Source organism: Lacerta agilis, chromosome 9, assembly GCF_009819535.1.
Source record: "Lacerta agilis isolate rLacAgi1 chromosome 9, rLacAgi1.pri, whole genome shotgun sequence".
NCBI lineage: Eukaryota > Metazoa > Chordata > Lepidosauria > Squamata > Lacertidae > Lacerta > Lacerta agilis.
In genome coordinates, this window is record NC_046320.1 from 49,155,254 (window position 1) to 49,180,225 (window position 24,972).

At 41.2% G+C, this 24,972-nt stretch overlaps 1 protein-coding gene across 23 annotated transcripts in view; it reads left to right on the plus strand.

Moving 5' to 3' along the window:
* Positions 1-24,972, plus strand: part of CAMK2D (calcium/calmodulin dependent protein kinase II delta) — a 184,494-nt gene that overhangs the window by 100,547 nt on the left and 58,975 nt on the right. For 10 of the 23 annotated variants that reach the window (XR_004427321.1, XM_033160016.1, XM_033160023.1 and 7 more), the window contains 7 exons: positions 362-484; positions 2,374-2,457; positions 3,637-3,679; positions 10,805-10,842; positions 12,325-12,357; positions 19,837-19,896; positions 21,568-21,609. Coding sequence is in view for 22 of the 23 variants with exons in the window: in XM_033160016.1 (XP_033015907.1) it covers positions 362-484; positions 2,374-2,457; positions 3,637-3,679; positions 10,805-10,842; positions 12,325-12,357; positions 19,837-19,896; positions 21,568-21,609 (423 nt within the window). In the remaining variant the exon portion in view is untranslated. The remainder of the gene's footprint in view (positions 1-361; positions 485-2,373; positions 2,458-3,636; positions 3,680-10,804; positions 10,843-12,324; positions 12,358-19,836; positions 19,897-21,567; positions 21,610-24,972) is intronic. The other 13 variants (XM_033160031.1, XM_033160030.1, XM_033160032.1 and 10 more) reach the window with 5 other exon arrangements.

A 24,972-nucleotide genomic window follows, 5' to 3' on the forward strand; every position in this document is an offset into this window, starting at 1 on the left:
TCCCACCTGTCTTAGGAGATTATGCTCACCTGTTTTCTCCAGCACGTCCCTTCATGTTGCTCGTTGTTGCTTTTTATTTAGATATTTTTAGGCTTTGCTATGCCTCTTGGGGTAGTTTGCATTATTTTTCTCTAATAAAACAAACAGACATAACCTATATATCAGTTAATCTTCTGGGTCCACTCCCATTTTATGCTTCTTTGATTTGATTCAACTTGCTTAGAAATCGGGGGATTTGAAGGCCCAGAAAGCGTAGAATAACAGCCATGCCATTGAAATTCCTTTCAAATTCTTTGTGTCAAAATAATAATAATCTTGATTTTGTGTGACACGGATATGTGTTTTTTTCTTCTTCTTCAAGTTTCCTTCACCAGAATGGGACACGGTGACCCCAGAAGCCAAAGACCTCATCAACAAAATGCTTACAATCAATCCTGCCAAACGTATCAATGCATGTGAGGCCCTCAAACACCCCTGGATCTGTGTAAGTAGGATTCTGCTAGCTGTCATCTTTGGTCAGAGGGCAAAGTCCAAAACTTGTCTCCCACGCCTTTCTATTACACTTGCAGTAAAATACTTCATGATTTCCTTCCGTGATTACCTGAAATCTCAGCTCAGTGCTGTAGTCAACAATGTGAGAGCCAGAGCAATGATTAGAGTGTTGGACTGGCCCAGGGGAGATCTGGGTTCAAGCCCCCATGAAGCTCATGGCCTGATTTTCACCATCCCTCTTACTCAGCTAACCTCAGAGGGTGGTTGTTGTAATAAAAAATGGGATGAGGAAGAACTGAATACGCCACTCTGAATTCTGTGGGAGGTAATTTGGATATTAGTATAATAAATAAATACATTTAGAAATCTGATAATTAGAACTGTGGCTGCCCAACTATCCTTTGAGAATCATTTTTTATATTAATAGCCAGGGCGCCACAATTATAATTAGCATTTTCACCTTAAGGTGAATTATATTGTAAAAACATACTGTAAATTCAAATAAGGTGTTGGGGGTATGTGTTTCCGGCTCACAGAAAACCACTTTCAATAACTGGAGTTCGGCACTACCACGAATACTACAGTGGTGCACAAATACCTATCTCGCCCTTATGCAGTTAACCTATTTTAGCTCTTCCTACTCACCAAAATGTTAGAGAGGTTGTGGAACATTAGGCTCTAATCAATATATGTGGTGGACATGTGGGAAAGTGACTCAGTTCTGGGAGGAAGTATTTGTCGAAATAAAAGCAATTACTGGACAAAACGTCTTTTTAGTGTCCAGAGCTGTTACTGTTCATATTTTCTCCAAGGCAGATAACATTAACTTACATCTCAAACCTCTAATAAGTTCTCCTTCACTAGCAAGGCAGGCTCATAATAATGAGTTGCTGGAAGAATTTAGAGGGTGCTGCTCTGACAAATTGGTACAATAAAGTATGGCAAATAGCACTTGTTGGAAAAATTGACTAATAAAATAAAATTGGCACAAGGTTTGAAGCACAAATGCTTTGTTTGTAACTTACTGGTATGGCTTTAGTGTACATATGGCTAAAAAATGAACAGGGGACTCCCTTCACATTATAAAACCTTTTGGTTAAATTAAGCTGCTTACCGCTTTCTATACAAATGGTAATCTGGGATAAGAATTTAGTAGGTTATTTTGCATGTATTGCCTAAGCACCATCTTCTGGTGAACCTACATGGACCCTGAGATTATAATCTGATGCCTTTTTTGTGTGTGCCTCCCCCATGAGAGGTCCGGGGGGTGGCAACATGAGAACGGGCCTTTTCTGCAGTGGGGTTTAGGGTGGGATATGTTATTACTTAAGTGTACAATGTTGTTATATGCTGTAAGAATCTACTAAAACAAAAACAACAACAGTATAATACAATGCAACATTGAACAAAACTACAATGCAATGCAATTTAAAAAAACACCCCACAAATCCTTAACCTCACTTACCTGGGAGTCATTTCCATTGAATTCTATAGGATTTACTTCTGATTATGTCTGGTTAAAACCCTGTTTAAATACAGTTCGTTATATTGAAGAGCCAACCACTTTTAATTAAACACTTCAGACTCTAAAGTTTAGATATGAGGACCTTGCACTGATCTCTGATCATCTCAAAGGATTATTGTTGTTAAAGCAGGGAAATTGTGGGTTTGTTTGTGTTTTTGTTTTATTTAGTTGCAGAACCAGTCAAATGGTGGGAGGAGCCTTGTCGTTTTAATCAAGGGCTCCAGAGTTGCCACTGGCATCTGGAAGTAGCTCCAGAAAACATTGTTCATGGAGGTGGTTAATACTGAATAAATTTGCAAATCTGGTTGCATGCACCAAAACACTTCTCTCCACCCCCCCCCCCTTTTTTTCTTCAGCAACGTTCTACTGTGGCTTCTATGATGCACAGACAGGAGACTGTAGACTGCCTGAAGAAATTCAATGCAAGAAGGAAACTTAAGGTAAGGAAGCAAGTCCCCCCCCCCCCAGACCTCGTGCTAGTTGAGAAAACTGAAAGCATATAGTTAGTGTCTCTTAAAAGCAGCAGGTATTCATTAGTGGAGTGTCTGTATTCTCTATGGCTGCTTCTCCCTCTCTCATATACCTGACAGTAACGTTTCCCTAATATTGCACCTCTTTTCCCCTTGAGTTCTCTCCTACCACCAAACAGTTTCTTGTGGCGGGGTTGGACGGTGGGGGAACATTTCAAAAGCAAAAGCTCTCTCACAAATCAAGTTCTGAGTAAACTACAGAGCTGGGAATGTTTATGCATGCTAACTGCATATGCATACTTCAACTTGCAACATTTGACTTACCGTCATTCTGATCCAGTACTTCCAGTGTATTTGCTCCCCTCCCCTCTGTACTGTCCAGGAATGTTCCATAGATCATTTCCAAACATTAAAGAAAACAGAGGAGCTCCTGCTCATACAGAGTTCCTCCCACTTCAGAGTCCTTGCAAAGATTTCAGTTGGCGACAGCACTTCTGTTCCATGAGTCCTGTTGTAGAAGGAATGAGAGAGCGCGTGTTTGCACACCTCCACTCCACATTAATGATGATGCAGGGTTTTCTTTCAATAAAGTCTAAAGTGATTAACAAAGGATTTTAACTTCTCTTTTTAAAAGAGAAGAACAACCTACACATTTAGAAAATAATGCAGTTGTATTATTCAGTATTATTATTTAAAAAAAAATTTGGGAGAGCATTGCAAATAGTTTTGAACAGTCCTGTGTTCCTTGAGGCAATCTATCCTTTACACAATTTATGCACATATTGTTTTGTTGAGATTTTAGCGTGGGCTACAGTTCTGCCTGCCCATTTTTTAAAACTGAATTGCATCTTGGTCTTGGTTTTAACGTAGGAAATTGATTCCAGTATTTTGAACTGTTTTTATTGTCACTTTGATTATTTTGATTTTTTTTTGTAAGCATTTGAGTTTATCTCATCAAGAAAGGCTGGGTATAAATTTTAAAATACAGAAGCAAGTTACATAGTCACATGGGCCATTTAAAACTTTCAAACGTAGGAAATTTTATCCAACAGCAGGCCTCTGTGTGTTTGAAATAAGAGAGAGATCCTTTTGCTTATCTTCAGAAATACTGTAGAGGATATTGACTTACTATGTTGAATGTCTTTTTAGGGTGCCATTTTGACAACTATGCTGGCTACAAGAAATTTCTCAGGTATGTTCAGTGCACTGTGTTACACCATATTGCTAAATGCTGAGATGTGGTATATGTTCCTGTGGTACATGTCAAAATTAGTTCATCTTTGCATGTGTCCGGATACCATATTTGTTTAATACACATCTGTTTGCTTTGCATTGGCTAAGTAAAATTGGAGTGAGATGAAACTTCTTAAGTGGGCATCTTGTTAGTTCCATCCTTCATCTCTGGTCATTTCTCACTGCCTTTCATTTTTTTAGTAATTAGACATGGTTATTAGATCTGCTGGCATTGTTTACAATAACCTTCTCCGACCTGGTGCCCTCCACAAGTTTTGGGCTAGAGTTTCCAACATCCTTGACAGTTGGCCATGCCAGATGGGGCTAATGGGAGTTGTAGCCCAAAACATCTGGAGGGCACCAGATTCAAAGCGATGACTTACAACATGAAACCAGAAGACTTTATACCATAACAAGTTCTCTTCTGTTGGGATCAGAATAGCTATATGCCAAAGTAGAAAAGCTAGAGATACCTGGAAGTCTGTATTGAAACATTTCCTGTCAAATGGCAGGTCAACTTGCATTTTGTTGATATTGGTCTACTTGATTTTTAGAGTTGTTGTTTTCGACATGCTTTCGGATGCTCCTTGGTGTGAATTCCCTTCATTTTTAAGGGCAGATTATGGCCACATTTACATGTTTTGTTTTATAAGGACTTCCCGTTTGGCAGCCAATGCCAGTTGAGGAACCCAAAAATTATAACTTTAAAGATGGTTTGGAAAAGTGAAAGTTGAAGACTTGATAGTCCAGTTCAACCTTTCAAATAACTTTCTACATGATATTCTCATAATAATTTGCAAAGACGTATATCACTTGAGAATATAAAATGTAAAATCCAGATGATACATAGATAGAAACGTAGCTATCTAGAGAGCTATCCCCATTATCTTATTACCAGCAAAACATCTTGCCACCATTTGTTGAATTTGCCACTGCAGACAGTGCCCGATTACGAAATAGGGAACGTAGGCACTTATGGGACCCATACCTTTGTCTCTGTAATATAATTCATTAATTTATGATTGTTGTTGTTTAGTCATGTCTGACTCTTTGTGACCCATGGACCAGAGCACGCCAGGCACCCCTGTCTTCCACTGGCTCCCACAGTTTGGTCAAACTCATGTTAGTAGCTTTGAGAACACTGATTAGCCTATCACATTTTAAACTATGGCAGAGCACTTGAGATATATGGTGTCAAATTTAACACCTAGCACCTTCAGTTCAGCATCAAAGTGAGGAGGTAAAGACTTCTGGCTAAAACTAGGCTATAACAGCAAATTATTCAGGTTAGTGAAAACCCAAACAGAGTGCAAGTAGCCCCCAAACTATCTGTTCACAGATATAACAAGTACTGAACCAGGATGCAGTTGTGACAGAGTTTAGTACTTTACAAATCTATATGTGAATGGGAGAGCTTACACTAGTAGTAGGAGAAATTAAAAGGCATTACTCTTGTCAAGTACACAGCCCAGCCTCTCTGTTATATGCTGGGATAACAATAAACTACCAAGAACTGTGTTAAGTTCCATGTAAGAATCAAGTGCAAATGAACTGAGTATTCTTCAGGTTCAATTGTTGCCACAGAAGTTTTGATTTTGCAGCAAGAGGTGTTAACCTTACCTTTTTGTGTCTGTTCATGCCCACTGCTTGTGGGAAATGATTGAAATGGTACGAAACTTCCACACCCACCCATTTCACCTTAGTTCTAGTGGAAACATCAAACTAAGTATCTTCTCAACAGAAATAGATTTAAAGATGTGTCTGGTCACCTGCGATGGTTGCTGTTCAGCATCCGATATCTGCTGTTATTTTCTCTCCTTTTTGTAACCTTCCCAAAAACAAAGAATAATTTTAATATATTACTCCATTCATCCATTCCTGAATTGACCTGTTCTGTCCATTCCGTTCTTCTTGAGTGGCACTTGTCTACTGTGGTTAATTTAAGAAAAGGTGCCATCCTGTTGATATAGGGGGAATCTAATTTTGATTTTGTTGTTGTTGCGTCGCATGCCTTTTTGGGGAGCAAATTGTCCATAATGATGTATCTATAAAAGTGTTTTATTTATTTATTTCCTTTTTTTGGTTGTTCTTCCTGTAATGTGGAATGTATGTTTCTTGTGAGGTAAGCCCCCTCGGGAGCTGAAAGGAATGTTTTTATCTTCATTCCCCCAAGCAATGTGCTGCCTGTCCCAAATCACTCTTGTTTTTTGGTACGCTGTGTCCAGATGGAACTGGGTGTTATAGCAGCCCTGTGACATTATCACGCTGTGAGTTTCCCCCTCCCGTGCTCCATTTCATTGGCTGCTGCTTGTGGGGGCAAGGGAACTTTCAGTGGGTATGACATCATGGCATACTTTGTAGTACTAGATGTTACTGGGAAGAGAGAGAGAGAGAGGACACATATATGCTGTTTTTCACAACAGTCATGTGACTCTAATAACATCCAGTTCCAGCCTCAGTTCCGTTTCTTTGGGTTAGCTGATATATAAGTAGGACATCATTTAAATTCACGACCTTTTTATTATGAAAAATTGGCAAAAAATGCAGGTCTTCTTTTTTGTTGTTCTCAATGGTTATTAGGGAATATACTTAATTGAAATTGGTGTGTTGCGAAACAAGTCTTTCATTGTAACTATCCTCTACAGGTTCAAATGAATGGTTACAATATGCTCAGTGTAAATCACCACTTTGTATACAGTGGTGCCCTGCTAGACGAATGCCTCGCTAGACGAAAAACTCGCTAGACGAACGGCATTCGTCTAGCGGAAGCTGCCCCGCAAGACAAAAAAGTCTATGGGGCTGCTTCGCAAGACGATTTTTTTTTTTAGCACGAAAACCTATGCGCTCCATTGCCGCTTCGCTAGACAAATAATTCGCTCTACGAAAAAACTCGTAGAACGAATTATTTTCGTCTAGCGGGGCACCACTGTATTTTGATACTGTAGCATCAAATGTATCTCTTTTGGCCGAAATAATCCTGTGAGGTAAGTTAAAATGAGAGTTAGTTTCCTAATTCAGATATCCATTTCCTAGTTTCCTAAACCATAGTTTAGTAACTGGGAATGAGCATCAGAACTCCCCTTCCCTCCCTTTTCCCTTTCCTTCCTTGGCATGCCAATACCATATAGCTTAAAACTACATCTTCCCATTATTTCTGGAACAATGTGATACAGTGCAGCATCAGGATATTTACCCACAGTTTGCACATGGTTTAAGATGGTGGTAGGTAAGCTGACATTAAACCACAGTTCCCCATTTTGGCTATAAAGGAGAACTGTGGTTAAAGCTAAACTGGATCTTCGCACCAAGGAATGTGGGAGACAAGGGTGGAGCATGTTGTCCTGATGTTCCTTCCTGGTTGCTAAAGTGTGCTTTCGCTAGCTGGGAAATGTATATCTGAACTAGGCCAGTGATTGGTTCAAAGCCCAGCCCAGTGGCTTTTGTAGCTGAGATTAATTATGAACTTTTGGTTGGATATATTTTTACTCACTGCCCCATAGTACATATTACAGCAGTGCTCACAGCAGAAGGGGTGAATTCCAAATTTATGTCTGTCATAGTTGTTCTGTTGATATACAATGAAATATAACCCAAAGAACTTTCAAAAGCCAATCCAACATGTGCTCATTACATCTAAGCCAACATGCCACAAGTTCACTAAGCTTAGTTACTAGCAAAGTTGCCATTCTTTTCATTTGTGCTTTTATCCCTTAATTGTTTTTAATGTTTAAAAATGTGTGGTCCAGTTGTACTGATTGCTGCTGCAGCACAGTGCCACAAATGGCTGTGACATTGCAAGGATGTTGCTTCATTGTTTGCGCCAGATATTTAGCCCTGATGGTTTACAGTTGGGTTGCTACTTCATTCTCAGATAAAGGACTTATTCTTTAAATGTATGTTGTATCACTGTAGTGGAATTGTAAATACGATGAATAAAGACCATGGGTTTCTTTATGTATGGTAAAGAGCTTGCGCAGCACATTATGCTCTGCCATTTCCCACATGAGGTAATCGGTGATGCAAGCAACATGTGTGTACGATTGCTCATTATTTCTTCCTCAAAAAGAGGGATATATTAATTGGAAAATGAACTTGCAGGTTGTTCACGGAGACCAGGGGTGCGAAACCTTAAGTCTGGGTGCTGAATACAGCCCTCCAAGCCTATGTAGCCCTTGGGACCTTTTCCAGGCCAGCACCATCCCTAACTGACCCTTCTTCGCACCCTCTTTGAGTATTTCTGCCAGATTGGAATGTGACCTTGAACTCTGATAATTCCTCTTTCTTCCCTGGATGGAGGACAAAGAGGAGTGTGTGAGTGTGTGTAGAAACTAGGCTACTCTGCAAAGGTAAAAATTCCATTGATTGATCTGCCCACATTTGCCTGTGGTCCACCCACCACTGATATGTGACCCCTGGAGCAGAGCAGTTTCAACTTTTCATACCAAGTAGGCAACAAGAGTACTTTGACATGGGACCTGTGGGCTGCACACTGCCTTGTCACCTGGTGCGAAGGGGAGAGTGAGCCCAAAATTTGATGCCTCCCCAGCCCTTCTTCTGTCTTCCCAAAGCCAGCTAAGCAAGGTGTCCTTCTTTGGGAAGGAAGCATAAGGCTCTGGCAGGGTCCTAGAGCTCTCCCACCTCCTCCCCAAAGCTGGGAAAGCACAAACTAGGCTTTGGGAAGAAGGTTGGAGGATTCTAGGAATATGTCAGAGCCCCCACACTTCCTTTCCAAAGCCCAGCACCTTGCTTACCAGGCTTTGGGAAAGCAGAGCAAGAACTGCAGGGAGGGGGCGTAAAATGTTGCCAAGGGCCACCAAAAAGGCATTGAGGGCCACATGCTGAACCGCCCTGCCTGGGGGCAATGTGGCCCTCAGGCTAGGAAGAGTTCCCCACTTCTGATGGAGTTCTATGCAGGTATAGTACTCATAGCAGACATTTACTTGTGTATGCAATGGTGTCCCCCATCACCATGCACAGGACTCCATCTGGTAAGTTGCCAAGCAGATCCTCAGTTTCCCTGTTTTCTATATCTCCATGGACAATTCTTTCACTTGTACCAAGATGGTTTTATTTGTATTGAGAATATGGTGCAATTTCCTCAAAATATCTTGTGAAAGATATAGTTCCAAATACATTTATAACATAGAAAAAAATTGCTTCCTTTGTGATTATCAACATCATACTTTCACACATGAGTATTATTCTGAATCGCCTTAATTTAAAAGAAAGTGATGATATCTGTCTGAATATTGCAAAATTTTAATGGCAGTTGGGTTTATACTCTTAACGATAATCTGACCCTAGTCTTTTCCACACCACTTCTATTGGGGCAAATTCCTTGTGTGCACAAAGCCACAGTAAGATAGATGTGACCGCCAAAGAAGATGGAAATAAATGATATTGTGCATCACTGCAGAGTATTCCTAATTCTGGCTCTCTTTCTAAAAACAACAACTGCTGAGCACAATCTGGGAAAAATTGTTTACAATTTATGGCATGGTCATTTGTATGAAAAATATATGTGCTTAAATCAATGAAAAGTTTCATCAGATAATAGCTGAGGTTTCATTGAAGTCAGTGGGATTAAAATGTTTAGTCTTTTTTATTTCAGCTACAGTACACTTTACAGGCAAATTTCTGGAAACAAATCAATGCACCAAACTTTCCCTTTTTCTTTTAACTACACAATGGCCCCAGGTATGACACATGATATTATTCCATCTTTGGAACCTGATGTTTTTCCTCAGATGCTCAGTACTGCAACTTGGATACATTTTTCTTGGGCTTTTTCCAGTATTATCAAATATATTTATCCAGTAGCATTGTTGTTCTTATAACCAATCTACATTGGTAAAGATTGGTTGGACCTAGGTGTTATGAGACAAAAAGCTCAGTTGGTAGAGCATGAGACACTTAATTTCATGGTCGTGGGTTCAAACCCCACATTGGGCAAAAGATTCCTGCATTGCAGGGAGTTGGATTAAATTACCATTGTGGTCCCTTCCAACTCTATAATTCTATGAACTAAAAATGTACCAGTCCTTTTTTTTTTGTAACATAGCATCTCAAAAGATCCACTTGTTTGCAGCAACTGGGCTTTAAGACTCACTGCACCTGTAACATGATAATCTGCTGGTCTTCCAGATACCTTTCACAGGTAGATGTCTCAGTGCATGTGTTTTAAACTGCTGAATGACAGTGACAAACTGTTATTTCTCATTCATCTCTATGCCAAAAAAATTAATAAATCTTGGGATGTAATGGTTTTGCCTTCCAGAGAAGTTACCTGTTCCAGGTCTGCATGAATGGACAGAAATAATCTAGAGATCTAATAGCCAATATTACCTCTGTGTGGAGGTTTAATGCTCTACAGCAATAAAAAACTTAGTGGTATTATAGGCATCTATACTAAACAGTTCGAAAGCACGTCCAAGTGCAAGTAGATAAATAGGTACCGCTCCGGCAAGAAGGTAAACAGCGTTTCCGTGTGCTGCTCTGGTTTCGCCAGAAGCTGCTTAGTCATGCTGGCCACATGACCTGGAAAAACTGTCTGCGGACAAACGTCGGCTCCCTCGGCCAGTAAAGCGAGATAGCTGCCGCAACCCTAGAGTCGTTCGTGACTGGACTTAACTGTCAGGGGTCCTGTTATACTTAATATGTGTTGTTGTTGTTGTTCGTCGTTAGTCGTGTCCGACTCTTTGTGACCCCATGAACCAGAGCATGCCAGGCACTCCTGTCTTCCACTGCCTCCCATAGTGCTTCCGAACTGCTAGGTTGGCAGGAGCAGAGACCGAGCAACGGGAGCTCACCCTGTCGCGGGGATTCAAACTGCCAACCTTCTGATCAGCAAGCCCTAGGCTCTGGGGTTTAACCCACAGCCACCCCATGCTAATATAGATACAAGCAAATATTTAAAACAAAGGACAACTGCAAGGCACAATATAAAAATGGTGTGGTAAGATGTTTTAAATGTGATGATAAATGCAATGAGTAGAAAGCTAATATACCCAGTTTGTTTGTTTGTTTTGTTTCATTGATTTTGAATTACATCGACTGACATTGTTTATTTCCTTTCAATTTATAGCAGCCAAGAGTTTACTGAAGAAACCTGATGGAGTGAAGGTAGGCTACAAATACTGAGATCATCTAACAACACGTCTCATTTACTTTTCATTACCATGTGACTTTCTAAATTCTCTTTACTTTGGCACTGAAATAACTGGTCCTCTTCCTTTAGGTTTTGCTTTTTAAGAAAAAGAAAATATATATGCTTGAATCACCACTTTGCAGTTGATCATGGACCAGCCATTTGGGAAGGTAGCCTCCATGTGTCCTTGGCATTCCATTTGTCAGAAGGTTATACCTTAGGGGTTGGCAGCCCTTGAGCTGGGCTCTGCCAGAAGTGGTTGGTGTGCTTTGGCGGAAATCAGTGCAGAGGTTTACACTGACTAAAAGATGTCCGTAAGAAGCAGAACAGTCTTGCAGTTTTCCTGTGTGATTTAGAGTTTCTAAATTTGGGTGACCTCAGAATTCCATAATAGGAGAGAAGCTCTGTAAATTAAAGATTCTGGGCAAATACTTTGCAAATAGCCAAGGAAGAGCTGGGGGGGGGGGATATTTCTTCTTCCCAGAAGGACTTGTCAACACAAGATTAAATAAAGCAATCCAGCTTATATTAGAAAATGTAACTTCCATTTCTTCTATTTTGCAAGTTTTCATTGAAATATGTATTTGATTCAGCTTTTATCCTTGCAACTTTTTCTTGAAGTTTGTTACCTTTAAATATTTAATTCACTGTATACTTCTCTTGGATTCATTACATGTATACCATTTCCATAGTTCACTTAAAGGCACCCTAATCACTTAGGTCCAACCTATCTTTTTTCAAAACCAGCCATTGGCAACCTATTGCTTCCATGGACCAAGCACAAATTCCAAGATTAACTGGACCTATTTCAATATATTGCTTGAATCACTGAGGGGAATAACAGGGTGTTTGTCTCCACTGCCTTCAGTATCAGTATCAAAACCTTTATTGGCATCACTTACAAACATCCAAAATAAATAGGCCAATACGATCTCGTCACCATCACTGCCTTCAGTAATTTGGGCACTTTACAAAAGGACATTATCCAAAGTCACCTAGTCCTTTCCAGTGTTCCTAACTGGGTAATTTCAATAGGGTAACTTACCTAAAGCGTAATCCAATTCAGAAAGCTTGTTTCATTCAGTGCTAAGCTCTCGTATGTCTGTAACCATCTCTGTCAAAATTGGTCTGTTTAAACAGTAATGCTAAGTATAATTGTTGCCAACACTTTGCTAGTACCACTACACTTATGGCTGTTTTCTTTGCTGTGTGTTCAGGACTCTGTTTTGTGTTTGTGTTTGCAGTCCTATGAAGTGGCGGGTGGAGAGTGTGCATCTTATCAAAGTATTTGTTTTCACAATTTTTCTTATGCAGGAGATCCCAATCCCATCCTGAATGCCTGTATATTAGGCTGTTCTTAGAACAAACAAACAATATACTGTTCTCCATGCATTAATACCTCAAATCCAACCAGTCACATTTTCTTCTTTTCCTTTCTCTCTGACTGGTCAAATCAGAAAAGGAAGTCAAGTTCGAGTGTTCAGATGATGGTGAGGATCTTTATCTGCCAGATTTTTCCTCCTGTGAAACGTTCACACTTGAGAGATGAAATACTTGCATTTAGTTCTGTTGACATAGCAAGAGGAAGCTGCAAGACTTTTAAAATACAAGCTTGTAACTTCTGCATCAGTTCAGTGTAACATGACATCCTGAATTAATTGCTATCAGTTCTTCCAGAGCCAAGGTCACAGACGAGGGTGAGAAACCTGTGTCCTTCCAGGTGTTGCTGCACCTCAGTTCCCATCAGCTCTTGCCAGTGTGGCCAGTGGCCAGGGATGATGGATTTTGTAGTCCATCAACATTTGGAGACCACAGATTCTGCACCCATCTCATACACTGTGCAAATACCAGTGCAAAGTAGATGCAGCAATGGCCAGTGCAACTGTTCTGCTACAATATCATTGTTATTCAAAAAACCTTCTGTATAGTTGTGATCTCCTGGTATTAAATGTAGATGAGATTTCTGAAAATGTAAGAACATGGTAGGGCTGTCCCTTCAATTTTATGTCAAGGTGCTTGTAATATGAAAACTGAGTTATTGCTCAAGCCAATACCTGGTTCCTGTGAGTGTTGTGCAGTATTTGCAATAAACAATAAAATTTGGTCTCTGCTTTTACCCTTTCTCTTACACCACCTCCTGTATTCCACTGCAGGTACCACATGGTGTGAAAATTTATTCCAACATTTAATTATACATTTCATTCCTCTTAAAAAGAGCAAGTGCTTCTGAAGGACCCCTCCTTTCTAGTACTTGTCATTCTGCTGGTGGATAGTAAAGCTCTGTAGGTAGTTCTTGATAGAGGTGGACGACTACATTCACAGGTATTTTACCTACAGATACACATGCCAAATAAAAACAGAACAGACTACTACCAAACACTGTGCAATGTCACACGAATTAAGCAAATTTAAAGTTGCCCCTTGACTAGCATAGAGGACAAAGATAGGTAGGAAGCAGAGCCAAGTCAAGTGCAAATGAAGGTTGTGGCAGCAGGGACGTGGAATACACAGTTAGGTGTATGTCTGGGCTGGTAGCAAGTCCAATGCAAAGCTTAACTGCCAGTTTGCCAAACATACTACATTGTGCATTATAAACCCACTCAACAGTCCTGTATCTACTGTACCAGTCACACATTTGTTGACGATGAACATTTAGTTTTGGGAAGGTGGGTAATTGCTTCATGACGTCCTGCCTAACTTTATATGGCTGTAGTCAGTGTGGTGTACCTGGGAGACCAGGGTTCAAATCCCACTTAGCCATGAAGCTTACTGAGACGACCTTGGGCCAGTCACAGCCTCTCAGCTTAACCTGCCTCACAGGTTTGTTGTAAGGATAAAATGGGGAGGGGAAGAACCTTAAACTCCTTGAGGAAAAGGTGGGATTAAATGTAAACACTACAGTCCAGCTCAGTATTCAACAACACACTGTCTCTGTGCAGGTAGATATCCTCATAGAAGGACGAGGCTGAGTGAGGGCTCTTCCGTCAGAAATAAGGAAATGGTGAATGGCGCATATTTTGAATTGTGCCTGGCTCTGCAAAGTGAGCTTCATTTGCAAGAAAATCTTCTTAAATTCCTGTTTCCGAAAGTGTGTCCTTATAGAAACCCTACCCAAACTGTACAATCCAGCAGTGGGAGTTCTGTCACCCCACTGACTTCAACAGAAGATGGATTGTGGTCAGCATGCTTGCAAGAAGGGTTTTACCTTTTGACACACAGTTTACGTATCTTTCCATTGTTAATGGCTTATAATTAAGAACGCTGCACAGCTGTTTGTAGGCATACATGTGCATTCAGTGGTGCCACCAAAACTTCATTGAACACAAATAAGGTTGTTTCCAGCTTTAAGAACTTCTCAGAAATAAGTGGTAGGTTTCCAAGGAACAATTTCCAAGTATTTTGTAGGGCTTTGCATGCTCATCAATCAGTTGGTTGACAATGCCTACCAGCACCATACCTGGTGTCATATGTAATATATGTATGGCAAATGGACTTGCCTTGGCCAAAACTTGACTGAGCTCATGTCAAGTGGGGAACCTAATTAGCAAGTAGTCTGCATAATCAATAAAACTTCATTTTCGGGAATGGGTCAGTGCTTCACTCAGGTCTGTCCCCTTTTCTGTCTCCAGTGGGAGCTTCCCTCCAAGGGCAAGAACAGGTTTTTTTGGGGGGGGGGGGTAATTATCAGGAGAAAAAGAGCTAAACCTGATCTTACTCCCCCCCCCTCAATTTACAGTGGTACCCCGCAAGACGAAATTAATTCGTTCCGCAAGACTGTTTCGTCTTGCGGAAATTTCGTCTTGCGAGGCAACCGTTTCCCATAGGAACGCATTAAAATTTAATTAATGCGTTCCTATGGGGAAAAAAGTCCGGGGGCCCCTTCCGACCGTCACCGGAGCCTCGCCGCGCCGTGTTTTAAAGCTACAGGGAGCGAACAGCAGCACTGCTGTTCGCTCCTTGCAGCTTTAAAACGTGGCGATGAGGCTCCGGTGGGGAGAGGCGGCGTCGGATCGCGCACTGCCATCCAAAATGCGGCGCGATCCCACTCCGCCCCCCCGCGCACCGGAGCCTCGCCGCGCTCGTGTTTTAAAGCTAGAGGGAGCGAACAGAAGCATTGCTGTTCGCTCCCTGCAGCTTTAAAACGCGGCGCGACGAGGCTCCCGGTGCGCGGGGGGCGGCGTCGGATCGCGCACGGCCATTCCAAAATGGCGGCGCGATCCCACTCCGCCCCCCCGCGCACCGAGCCCTCGTCGCGCCGTGTTTTAAAGCTGCAGGGAGCCAACAGCACACTCCTGTTCCTCCCTGCAGCTTTAAAAATGCGGTGCCCGGCGGCCATTACAGGGAGCTGTAAAGGCTTACCTTTTTCTCCGGTCGGAGGGGTGTTTGTGCATCGCATCCATCTTGGATCGCTGTGCATGTCTGATCGCAGACATGCACAGTCGATCCAAGATGGACGCGATGCACACCACCCCTCCCTACCGTAGAAAAAAGGTAGCCTTTACAGCTCCCTGTATGGCGCGGCACCGCGTTTAAAGCTGCAGGGAGCGAACAGGAGTGCTGCTGTTGGCTCCCTGCAGCTTTAAAACACGGCGCGGCGAGGCTCCGGTGCGCGGGGGGGCGGAGTGGGATCGCGCCGCCATTTGGATGGCCGGCGCGATCCGACGCCGCCCCCCCGCGCACGACGGATCCGCGTCGCGCCGCGTTTTAAAGCTGCAAGGAGCGAACAGCAGCACTCCCTGCAGCTTTAAAACACGGCGGGGCAAGGCTCCGGGGGGCGGGGGGATCGCGCCGCCATTTTGGATGGCCGTGCGCGATCCGACGCCGCCCCCCGCGCACCGGATCCGCGCCGCGCCGCGTTTTAAAGCTGCAAGGAGCGAACAGCAGCACTCCCTGCAGCTTTAAAACACGGCGGGGCAAGGCTCCGGGGGCGGGGGGATCGCGCCGCCATTTTGGATGGCCGTGCGCGATCCGACGCCGCCCCCCGCACCGGATCCGTGTCGCGCAGCGTTTTAAAGCTGCAAGGAGCGAACAGCAGCACTCCCTGCAGCTTTAAAACACGGCGGGGCGAGGATCCGGTGCTTACAGTGGTACCTCGCCAGACGAATTCGTCTTGCGAAAAAGAGCCATAGACGAATTCGTCTCGCGAGTCAACTAAAAACTCGCAAAACCCTTTCGTTTTGCGAGTTTTTCGTTGTGCGAGGCATTCGTCTTATTACATTTTGAAAGTGCATGTTAATTGTTCATATGCAATTAATGTTGCACCTAGTTTGATCCTAAAAGGCATGCACTACTGGTACTCAACCCATTTTGTGAGGGGGTTGGAATCCACCCTTTTTTTCTATCAGGAGGATGTTCTTCCAGAGATGAAAGTTGCTTGAGTGATACTTTATATTTGATTCCTGCTCAGGATACCCATATTGATCCCTTTTGTTTGTGATCATTTTGCTTTTCTTCTATTTTTAGAATGATTCTTTTGTGAGGGCCAAATTATATTTCAGTTAAGTTTTTGCTTTAATTTATTTATTGCTTGTGAGAGCAAGCAATCCAAACCCATGGTTTTGCACCGTATGTAAGAGGAGCCTGGGAGCCCAATGCTTAGCTCAGGCCTATTCTAGCAAATGCACATAGTGCTAAAATGTAGTTCAGCAAGCATCATATGTAAACCAGCCTATTTTCTTATGGTACACAGAGAAGTGCATTTTCTTTTTCTTTTCTTTTTTGCACATGCTATCTTTGTAATTCCAAATCTAATGTTGTCACTGTTCAGTAAGAAAAACAGGTGTTTAATTGAAAACATATTGTGAGGAGGGATTCTGAATACATACCACACTTTAAATATATAGTACGGATTTCTAAAAAAGTTCTTTGCATATATATAAATTTACCTTCAGATGCACCACTGTGGGCACGACACTGGGTGTTCAAAATAACTTTGTTAGTACATATCGCATACAGCACTGCTGGTTCTAGAAGAACAAGTAAACAAAGCAACTTAATTTAAATCTGGCTAATAATGTAGTCTGGCACCTCAGAGCTTATTTAGAATTCTACCACTCTAGGGAAAAACAAACCACAATTGTCGTGCTGCACAACACCATGTGCTTTGATTGCTGTTATTGTAAATCCTTTTGAATGCATTGTTAAGCCACCCATTTTACGTATTTGAATCCTTTTTTGTTCTCTTACTGAAGGCAGACAGAAGCCCAGTTCATACATCATGGTAAGCCATAGTTAATGGTTTACCATGAATGCACAGAACACTGTGCCCTTCACTCCTGCCCTCTAACCAGCAGGAACAACAAACCACAATATCTGGCTTAACATTATACCCGCGGTATGCTTCACTCCAAACTATGATTGGTAAGTCAAGAAGAAACTTAGGCTTAACAAAAGGTTTTATGGTGTGAAGCAAACCACAACCCCCAGTTTAGACATAACACAAAGCCAGTGATGGTGCTTTGTTCCTCTTTCTATGCATTTTCTGCACGCTCATGGTAAATGATCAACAAAGGTGTGTGTAGCACCCAAGTATCCTCCGCTGTGTTACTCTGTTGAACAGGGGTGCATGCACTGATCTTATTTCATTTATCTTAAGAACTCTCAAGGCATATCATTCATAATCCCATTTTGCAGGTAAGGCCAAAGGCAGTTTATTAAACACTCTGAATTCCATGGGTTACACCCATTTATTTTTACAATCTGGGCTAGAATTTTAATGATGTGAATCTGTTAAGTCATGTATTAAAATAGCTACAACCATTCATAAATATAATTACTGCTAATCAGGCCCTCAGCATTTTTAGCAGAATAATAATAATAATAATATAATATATAATAATAATAATAATAATAATAATAATAATATGATGATGATGATGATGATGATGATACAAATATTTTTGTACCCCCACACATCTGAGTGGCTTGCCCCCAGCCATTCTGGGTGGCTTCCAACACAATATACAAAACCCAACGGAACACCATATATTAAAAGCTTCCCAATACAGGGCTGCCTTCAGATATCTACAGAAGGTTGCACAATTATTTATCTCTTGGACATCTGACGGGAGGGGTATTCGACAGGACAGGCACCATTACTGAGAAAGCCCTCTGCCTGGTTCCCTTTAACTTCGCTTCTCACAATGAGGGAACTCATTGGAGCTGGACCTCAGTGTCTGGGCTGAACAAAGGAGACAGAGACACTCCTTTGGGTATACAGGGCCAAAACAGTTAAGGGCTTTAAAGATCAGCAGCCAACACTTTGGGGAACTGTGCTCGGAAACGTACTGGGAGCCAATGTAGTCCTTTTAACACTGGTATTATATGGTCCTATAATAAGAAAAATACACCTTCAATGCTATGGGTTTACAAAATGTATTCCTACCATTGCTTTTTTCTTTTAAAGCATGACAACCAATACTTTTTGCACTACCTAATTAGTTATCTGAGTAGGTTAAAAGTGGACATCCCATGTAACAACATAAAATATTTGTTCTGTTTATAAATAGACATTTCATTGAGTTTTACAAATGGTCAGCTAAGATTTATGTGTTCCCATTCTTGCTTTTCTTTCACATGTAACATTTTACCTTCTCCGTTCTTTGTGTTAGTGGAGCATTAAATATTCTGTATTACTGATCAGCTAAACTTTCTATCTTATTTATATGCAGCTCTGCAGTTTGCTCCTCTTACAGCTAGAGCTGGTAAAACCAAAGGGCAGTTTTTCACCGGAAGATATGTGACAGCTCCTTCTGCCAGTTTAGTTACAATTAAATTTTCCTGAATCTTAACTTTTAAATATTCAGTTTACTTCCATTATGATAAAATACTTGATATATAAGTGTGGATCAGCATTTTAAATGCATCTAAGAACTGAAATAGTTTTGGGGGTTTATTCTAGGGGACAATGTAATTAGTTTTTTCTGTTGTGTTTAAGGCTATGCCGTTCGTGCCTGGTTCAAAACTACTCATGATATTAGAGAGAAAAACAAATCAGTTTTCTGCTTGAAAAGGGGTCTTCCACGCTCATATCCTGCACTCTGTGTATATCACTTTAGCACATACTTCCTGGAATACAAAATCATGCCTTTTTAATACTCTGCATTCACATTTTGCTGAAATACATAGCTGGCATCTCTTCCTGCATTGACTTGAAATGATCAATGGTAAAGAGGCTCTGTAAGCTACAATATTTAAATTATGTTGAATATACATTTTGTTTTCTGGTTCAATTGAATCCCAGTTGTGTCCAGAGAACCACCTTGCAGCATGCTGTAACACATTCAGACTTAATTTAGGGCAATAAGATTGTTTTCGAAACAGTAAAGCTAATAACCTTTAAACATTTTATGTCCTGCCTAAATATATAGACTTCTGGTGATAACACGTATGACAAAATAAAATGTGTATGCTGTCTGTGAAATACCAAATGCATTTCAGTCCAAGGATAAATACTGAACTCACTTTATCAATAGCAAGGCAGTACTCTGCTATACTAACAGCAGGAGTTCAAGATTTATATGACTCTAATATATGGGCCTCTAGCTTAGTTGACTCCCAAGCTAAACTCAGACCTGGTGCAATTTATTAAATAGCATCACATGCAAAGACGGGAGGTGGTGAACAGGTTGTTGGAAATGTAGGCCTATTCTCTCTCATTTCCTGCATTAATTGCATATTGCTTGGTTTGAGCTTTTTTAAAAAATTAGTAACATAGCTGAAACCATACATGTCTATACAGCACCCCCAGGGGCATTTCTTTGTGAACGGCACTGGGATAAGCTGCTATAGTACCTACTCAAATCTGTTGTCATTGTTGCCTTCGGTTTTTTATAAATTCATACCTCCGTCAGTCTTTATCTCCATATCTATATCTGTGTATAAGTATTCTATATAGGGAGATATAGATATGATTATCTGCTGTGAGAGGTCTAAGGCTTGTTTGTTTCTATTTTTCTGCATACCTACAGATAAACAACAAAACCAACGTGGTAACCAGCCCCAAAGAAAATATTCCTACCCCAACGCTGGTATACCTGGCTTTTTCCTTTTAACTTGCTTTTGAGTTCTGTTTCTGAGTTTTCTCTCCCTTTTTACTCCCCTCCTCTTCCTTGCTCCTTGTTTGCTTTCTAAGATTTTGGCGCTGTTGTTTTTTCCTCCTCTTGGGAACTGGGGATTGCACTTTTTTATATATGCATATTATTTATGTGTGTGTATAAAGAGACAGTTGATTGTGAAACAGTGTGTTTCTAATTAGCCAATGTGACATGGGAAATGGATGTGGTTGTGCAGTAGCATTGGTAGCTGTAGTTGAATTTCATTGCATGCTGTGTCAGAAAGTGAATAGAATGTGCTTTTGTGTTGCCCTTAGCTCTTCGTCTGATGAGTGTTCCAGTATTTATAAATGAGGCTTAAACAAACTTCCTTCCTACTTTTCTCTCTCTAATATAACGTGAGTGTCAAAATCAAGGAGAGCTAACAAGATTATTGCTAGGCAACAACCAAGTAGACCTTATTCAGCTTCTCATTCTTTACTTTTTCAAAAACACAGCAGGGCTTTGCAAGGCTTCACTTACTGGGATCAAGAGGCATCTATTTCTAAAGCTGGTTATATACCACAGCTAATACAGGTATCCCCAAACTCAGCCCTCCAGGTGTTTTGGGACTACAACTCCCATCATCCGTAGCTAACAGGACCAAGTGGTCAGGGATGATGGGAATTGTAGTCCCAAAACATCTGGAGGGCCGAGTTTGGGGGTGCCTGCTTTAATACATAGGAGTCATTACTCCATAATAGGCTCTGCGGTGAATGTGTAGCTCATGAGTCATAACCTTGCTTAGGTTACTTATTCTGATTCTCTAGGCTATGCAGCAAAATTAAAAACCTTTCCATTAACAATTAGCATATTTTCAGTGGCATCCAACCTACCATGTTTTGGTAAACCCTTTTGAAGAAAGGGTCTTTCCCGTTTTAAAGTACTGGCACCTGTGGTTTTGTGCATGGCAGCCCCATTTAATATTCCCCATGGACATTCCCACTACTAAATATTCTGAAAAGTATCAGCTTTATAGATTCTTCTACCAGGAATTGCCCAAATGTGTGCCTGTGTGTCACCAACCCTAGAGATACTCCTGCAGATGGCTGGAGGATATTAGATTCTGAGATGACAGCATTTCCTACCATGAGTGTTAATCTCTGTGAAATGAAAGGATCTGAAGGTGGCAATACTCATTTGTGCTTAAGGGTTTTATATATCTTTTCCTGAACCTGCTCATCCCGTTTTGGCCCTCCTTTAACCTTTGTAGGCTGCATCGTCGTTCTTTAGTAAATTGACCTAGTTTACCATGGTAGTTGCATTTTTGCCCAGTGGAAATTGTGAGCTAATTTTTGGAGGTGGAAGGTGAAAAAACTGGCCAGCCGTTTGATTTGGAAGACCCTGTGAGAATTGGTGCCTCTTTAGATCTCCTTCAAAGCCCTGCACATGTGTTAAATCATGAATAAGGTCTTTGCATGCTGCTACAGTAGATACGGTGGCCTTTCTTGCTGGCTTGCCAGTTTCATCCTCTGACAGTAGCTAACTTTGCCTTAGCTCTTGTCAGTGCTTAGCCCTTGTCATCTGGCTCTTCTCGTTCTCCTTCTCACGCGTGAGAAATCTATTTACCGAGAACTGTTTTCTCTCTCTTATTTTGTTCTCACTCAGGAGCCCCAAACTACCGTAATCCACAACCCAGATGGAAATAAGGTATTCAGAAAGAACCAATGCTGTCCTGCACTTTTCAGATTCCACATTTCATTTAGCCTCCCCCCCCCCCAAGAAAACACACCCCACAGCATGTGCATTATGTGGGCTTTAGCTAGGAAATTAGCTACCTGTTATTCAGTCGTCTAGTGAAGCCTGCAGAGAATTGCTTCTCTTGTAACGGAATCCTGCAGAGAGCCCTTTTCTGCACTATTTCTAAGTTTCCTCACCTGTGCCAGAGGTGCTCTGGTAGGAGCTGTCCACACTTTTGGTGTACATCTCTAGCTTCTAACCTGGAACTTAATGTTCTTGCAGAGAAAAAAGAAGTTCCTCTTCAGATGCAGAGTGTGGTTCAGGCTTTGCCATATGCAACACTTTACTGAAGTTCAAGAAAGGCAGATTTGGAGATTTGTCCCATCTGTTTTTGAGCATGCTCATTCGTTGTTGCATAACCTTTTATTTTGGGAGGGGGCGTGTCGGGGTGCTTGTCGCAAATTTTATGATGAGGAACACACAAATCATCCACGTAAAAATGATAAATGCTCACAGCACTCTTCACTGTGCTATCTTCCATACATTCTTCTGCATCAGACTTTCTTACCTGACGCTCTCTAGATGCTGTGGACTGCAACTCTCCTCCAGCCAGTGACCGATGATCAGGGACTGGAAGTTGTCATCCAAAACCTATGGAGGGCATCAGGTTGGGGAAGGTTGATCTATAAACAGGTTCAAGTTCCCCACCTCCCCCAAATATAAGCATTTCCTGTACATGAATAATAGTTCCAAGGATGAAGCTACTATTGGCCAGGAAAGTAATAGTTGTAACTTGTGTCCAACTCGGATTTCACCTTCTTGGGGTGCCCTTGGAACCAAGTCTTTCTGTCTAGCTGAGGGGGAAACATTGGGGCCAGGCCAAAAGCAAAAACTTTCAAGACTGCAAGGGAACCAGTAGAAGGGGAAAGGGAACTTACTAGCCAATGTACCTGAAGCTCCCCCCCCCCCCAGCTCTGTGCCATGCTTTTCTTCACTGAACTTCATACATTGTTCAGAACATCATCCAGATGCTCACATCTGGGCTGGCAAGGATGTTATCTGGATTCCATGAGTATTATTTTATTGCATTTTGGTCGTTTGTTTTTAAATGTCTGCTGTTTATGATGGCTGTGTTTGTTGGATTGGATTTCATATCATTCCCCCCCCCCCCTTTCCTTGCATGGACATAAAAATGGGCTAAGCACTGTTGAGCCATGGCTGGTGTGGTAGTGCTAGAACCCTGGAATTAGCAGCTTTCCTTTGCGGGAGAAAAGGAACCCATTTTCTATCCTTTTGTCACTGTTGGAGAGTTAAATTTGGGGGGGGGAAGCGTTTGCCAACCAAATTCCTGGTGTAGCTCTCAGTGGTGGACATGTTGCCTATCCCTGGACTAGGTAATACTGTAATTGGTACCCCGTAATTAACTAATCAAAGAAAATGTCACGGTATGCTCGGACATCACTATTCTTTTTCCGATTTATTTCATATAACAACTGACAGCTACCCTGTGTTGTGTTTGTGGATAGTACTTGTAGTTCACACTACGGGCCTTTCTCAAGCATGTATCCCAATTTGTCGTATTCATATCTCCAGTTCATTTGCATATTTATTTTACAGTCTCTGGTATATATATATATATTATATAAGGCGGATTGTGTTGTTTGTTTTGCTACCACCTGCTCATGAACCACATTTTGTTCATATTGTGTGGAAATATGCAGTTTACAGCCTACATTCACTAACATTTGAATTTTCAGTTTTCACATGAATAAAAAAACAAAACAAGAAAACAAATGGGACAAAATGATCCATAGCTCTTTGGCATGACTACATCTACTTGTTCTGTACCATTATGGAAAATTGATAAAACTGTGTTCCCTTTCTGGGGTGTGGAAAGCCCCAAACTAAAACGAACTTCATCATGGAGGTGGAAATCACTTGTAGGGAAAATCGCTGTTGAAATGTATCGTATATGGGGGGTGGGTTGGGGGGAGCCTTTTTAGCATGATGGGAGAAATGAACATGTTCATGGAGTTGGCTTGTGAGGTGGTGCATGGAATTTCGTGTGGTTGTTTGCAGATTATGTAAACGTTTTTAAGATTGTGTTAACATAACCTATAAGCATGATACATCTGTGTTCATGCCTCTTGACTCTTGAGCATTCTTAACACCAGACAGAGCATGACGGTTTATTTTGAGTGGTTGGACAGATGTTTTGGGTGGCGTGACGCTCGCTGATCTATTTGTTGATGTGCATACATACATCATGTCTTTTAACCATCAACATTGCATTAAGCATTGAATTGTTTTAAGAACATATAAAAGAACACTGTCAAGGTCTTTTGGGATTGATGTCTCCCAGGGTTTGTTTGTTTTTATACCAAGCCATAGAACAAACGTCTGAAACCAGACTTTCAAATAAAGCTCACAGTAATTACTGGCATGTAAAATTGGTGCAGTATACTTGCCCACTCACAACAATTTTATTCATTTGTGTTCTGAGTGGAAATAAGAAACAGTTTTCCTTGTCAACATGGAAGTGAATCTTACTTGTCTCAGGTGACCAGCTGAATTTACAACCTGTGCTTGATCCACTTTCAGCATGGTCCTAATTCCATGAAGGAAGAGATTTTTCTCAGTGTTTTATAATGACTGCTTGTTTTGCTCTTTCCCTTGTATAAACTTGTTTTAAAGGCAAAATTTATTGTCATCTTTGACAGTGTCCTTTTAAGCGTGTAGACTTATTATTATTATTATTATTATTATTATTATTATTATTATTGCATAATACTCTGACAGCCATCTGAGATGCTTGTCTTTTTGGCAATATGGTGAGTTTAAAAAACAGCTGCCTGATGAACAAATAATTGTAAACCAGTAGGGAATAATATATCTGTCAGAACAAAACAAAAAACATAGAAATATGAAATCGGACCTCTTCTATCTTTAAGCTTCCTTAATAACTTGCTTTCATCTTGAACGAATGTCTTTAAAAAACAAAACAGTGGCTGGTATCCAAAGAGCGACATTTATTTTAAATTTATTGCATTTCTATATTCCCCCCCCCCCAAAAAAAAAATATTCCAAAGGTAATGTACAGAAGGGGTCCCTGGAAGTTCTCCAGTCCAGGCAATGATCAGACCCCAACCTGATTAGCTTCAACTAGGTGGCCCCAATAACTATTGTGATGCTGTTGTAGATGCCAAGTGAAGCCTTCGTTTTTGTTTGATGTTTTGCTTTGAATAGGAGATTGCCACACCATGCCTTCGGCTGCCTTTGAAACTCTCATCTGTTTCAAAAGTACTTTGTCATCAACAGAGTGGGGAAAAGGTG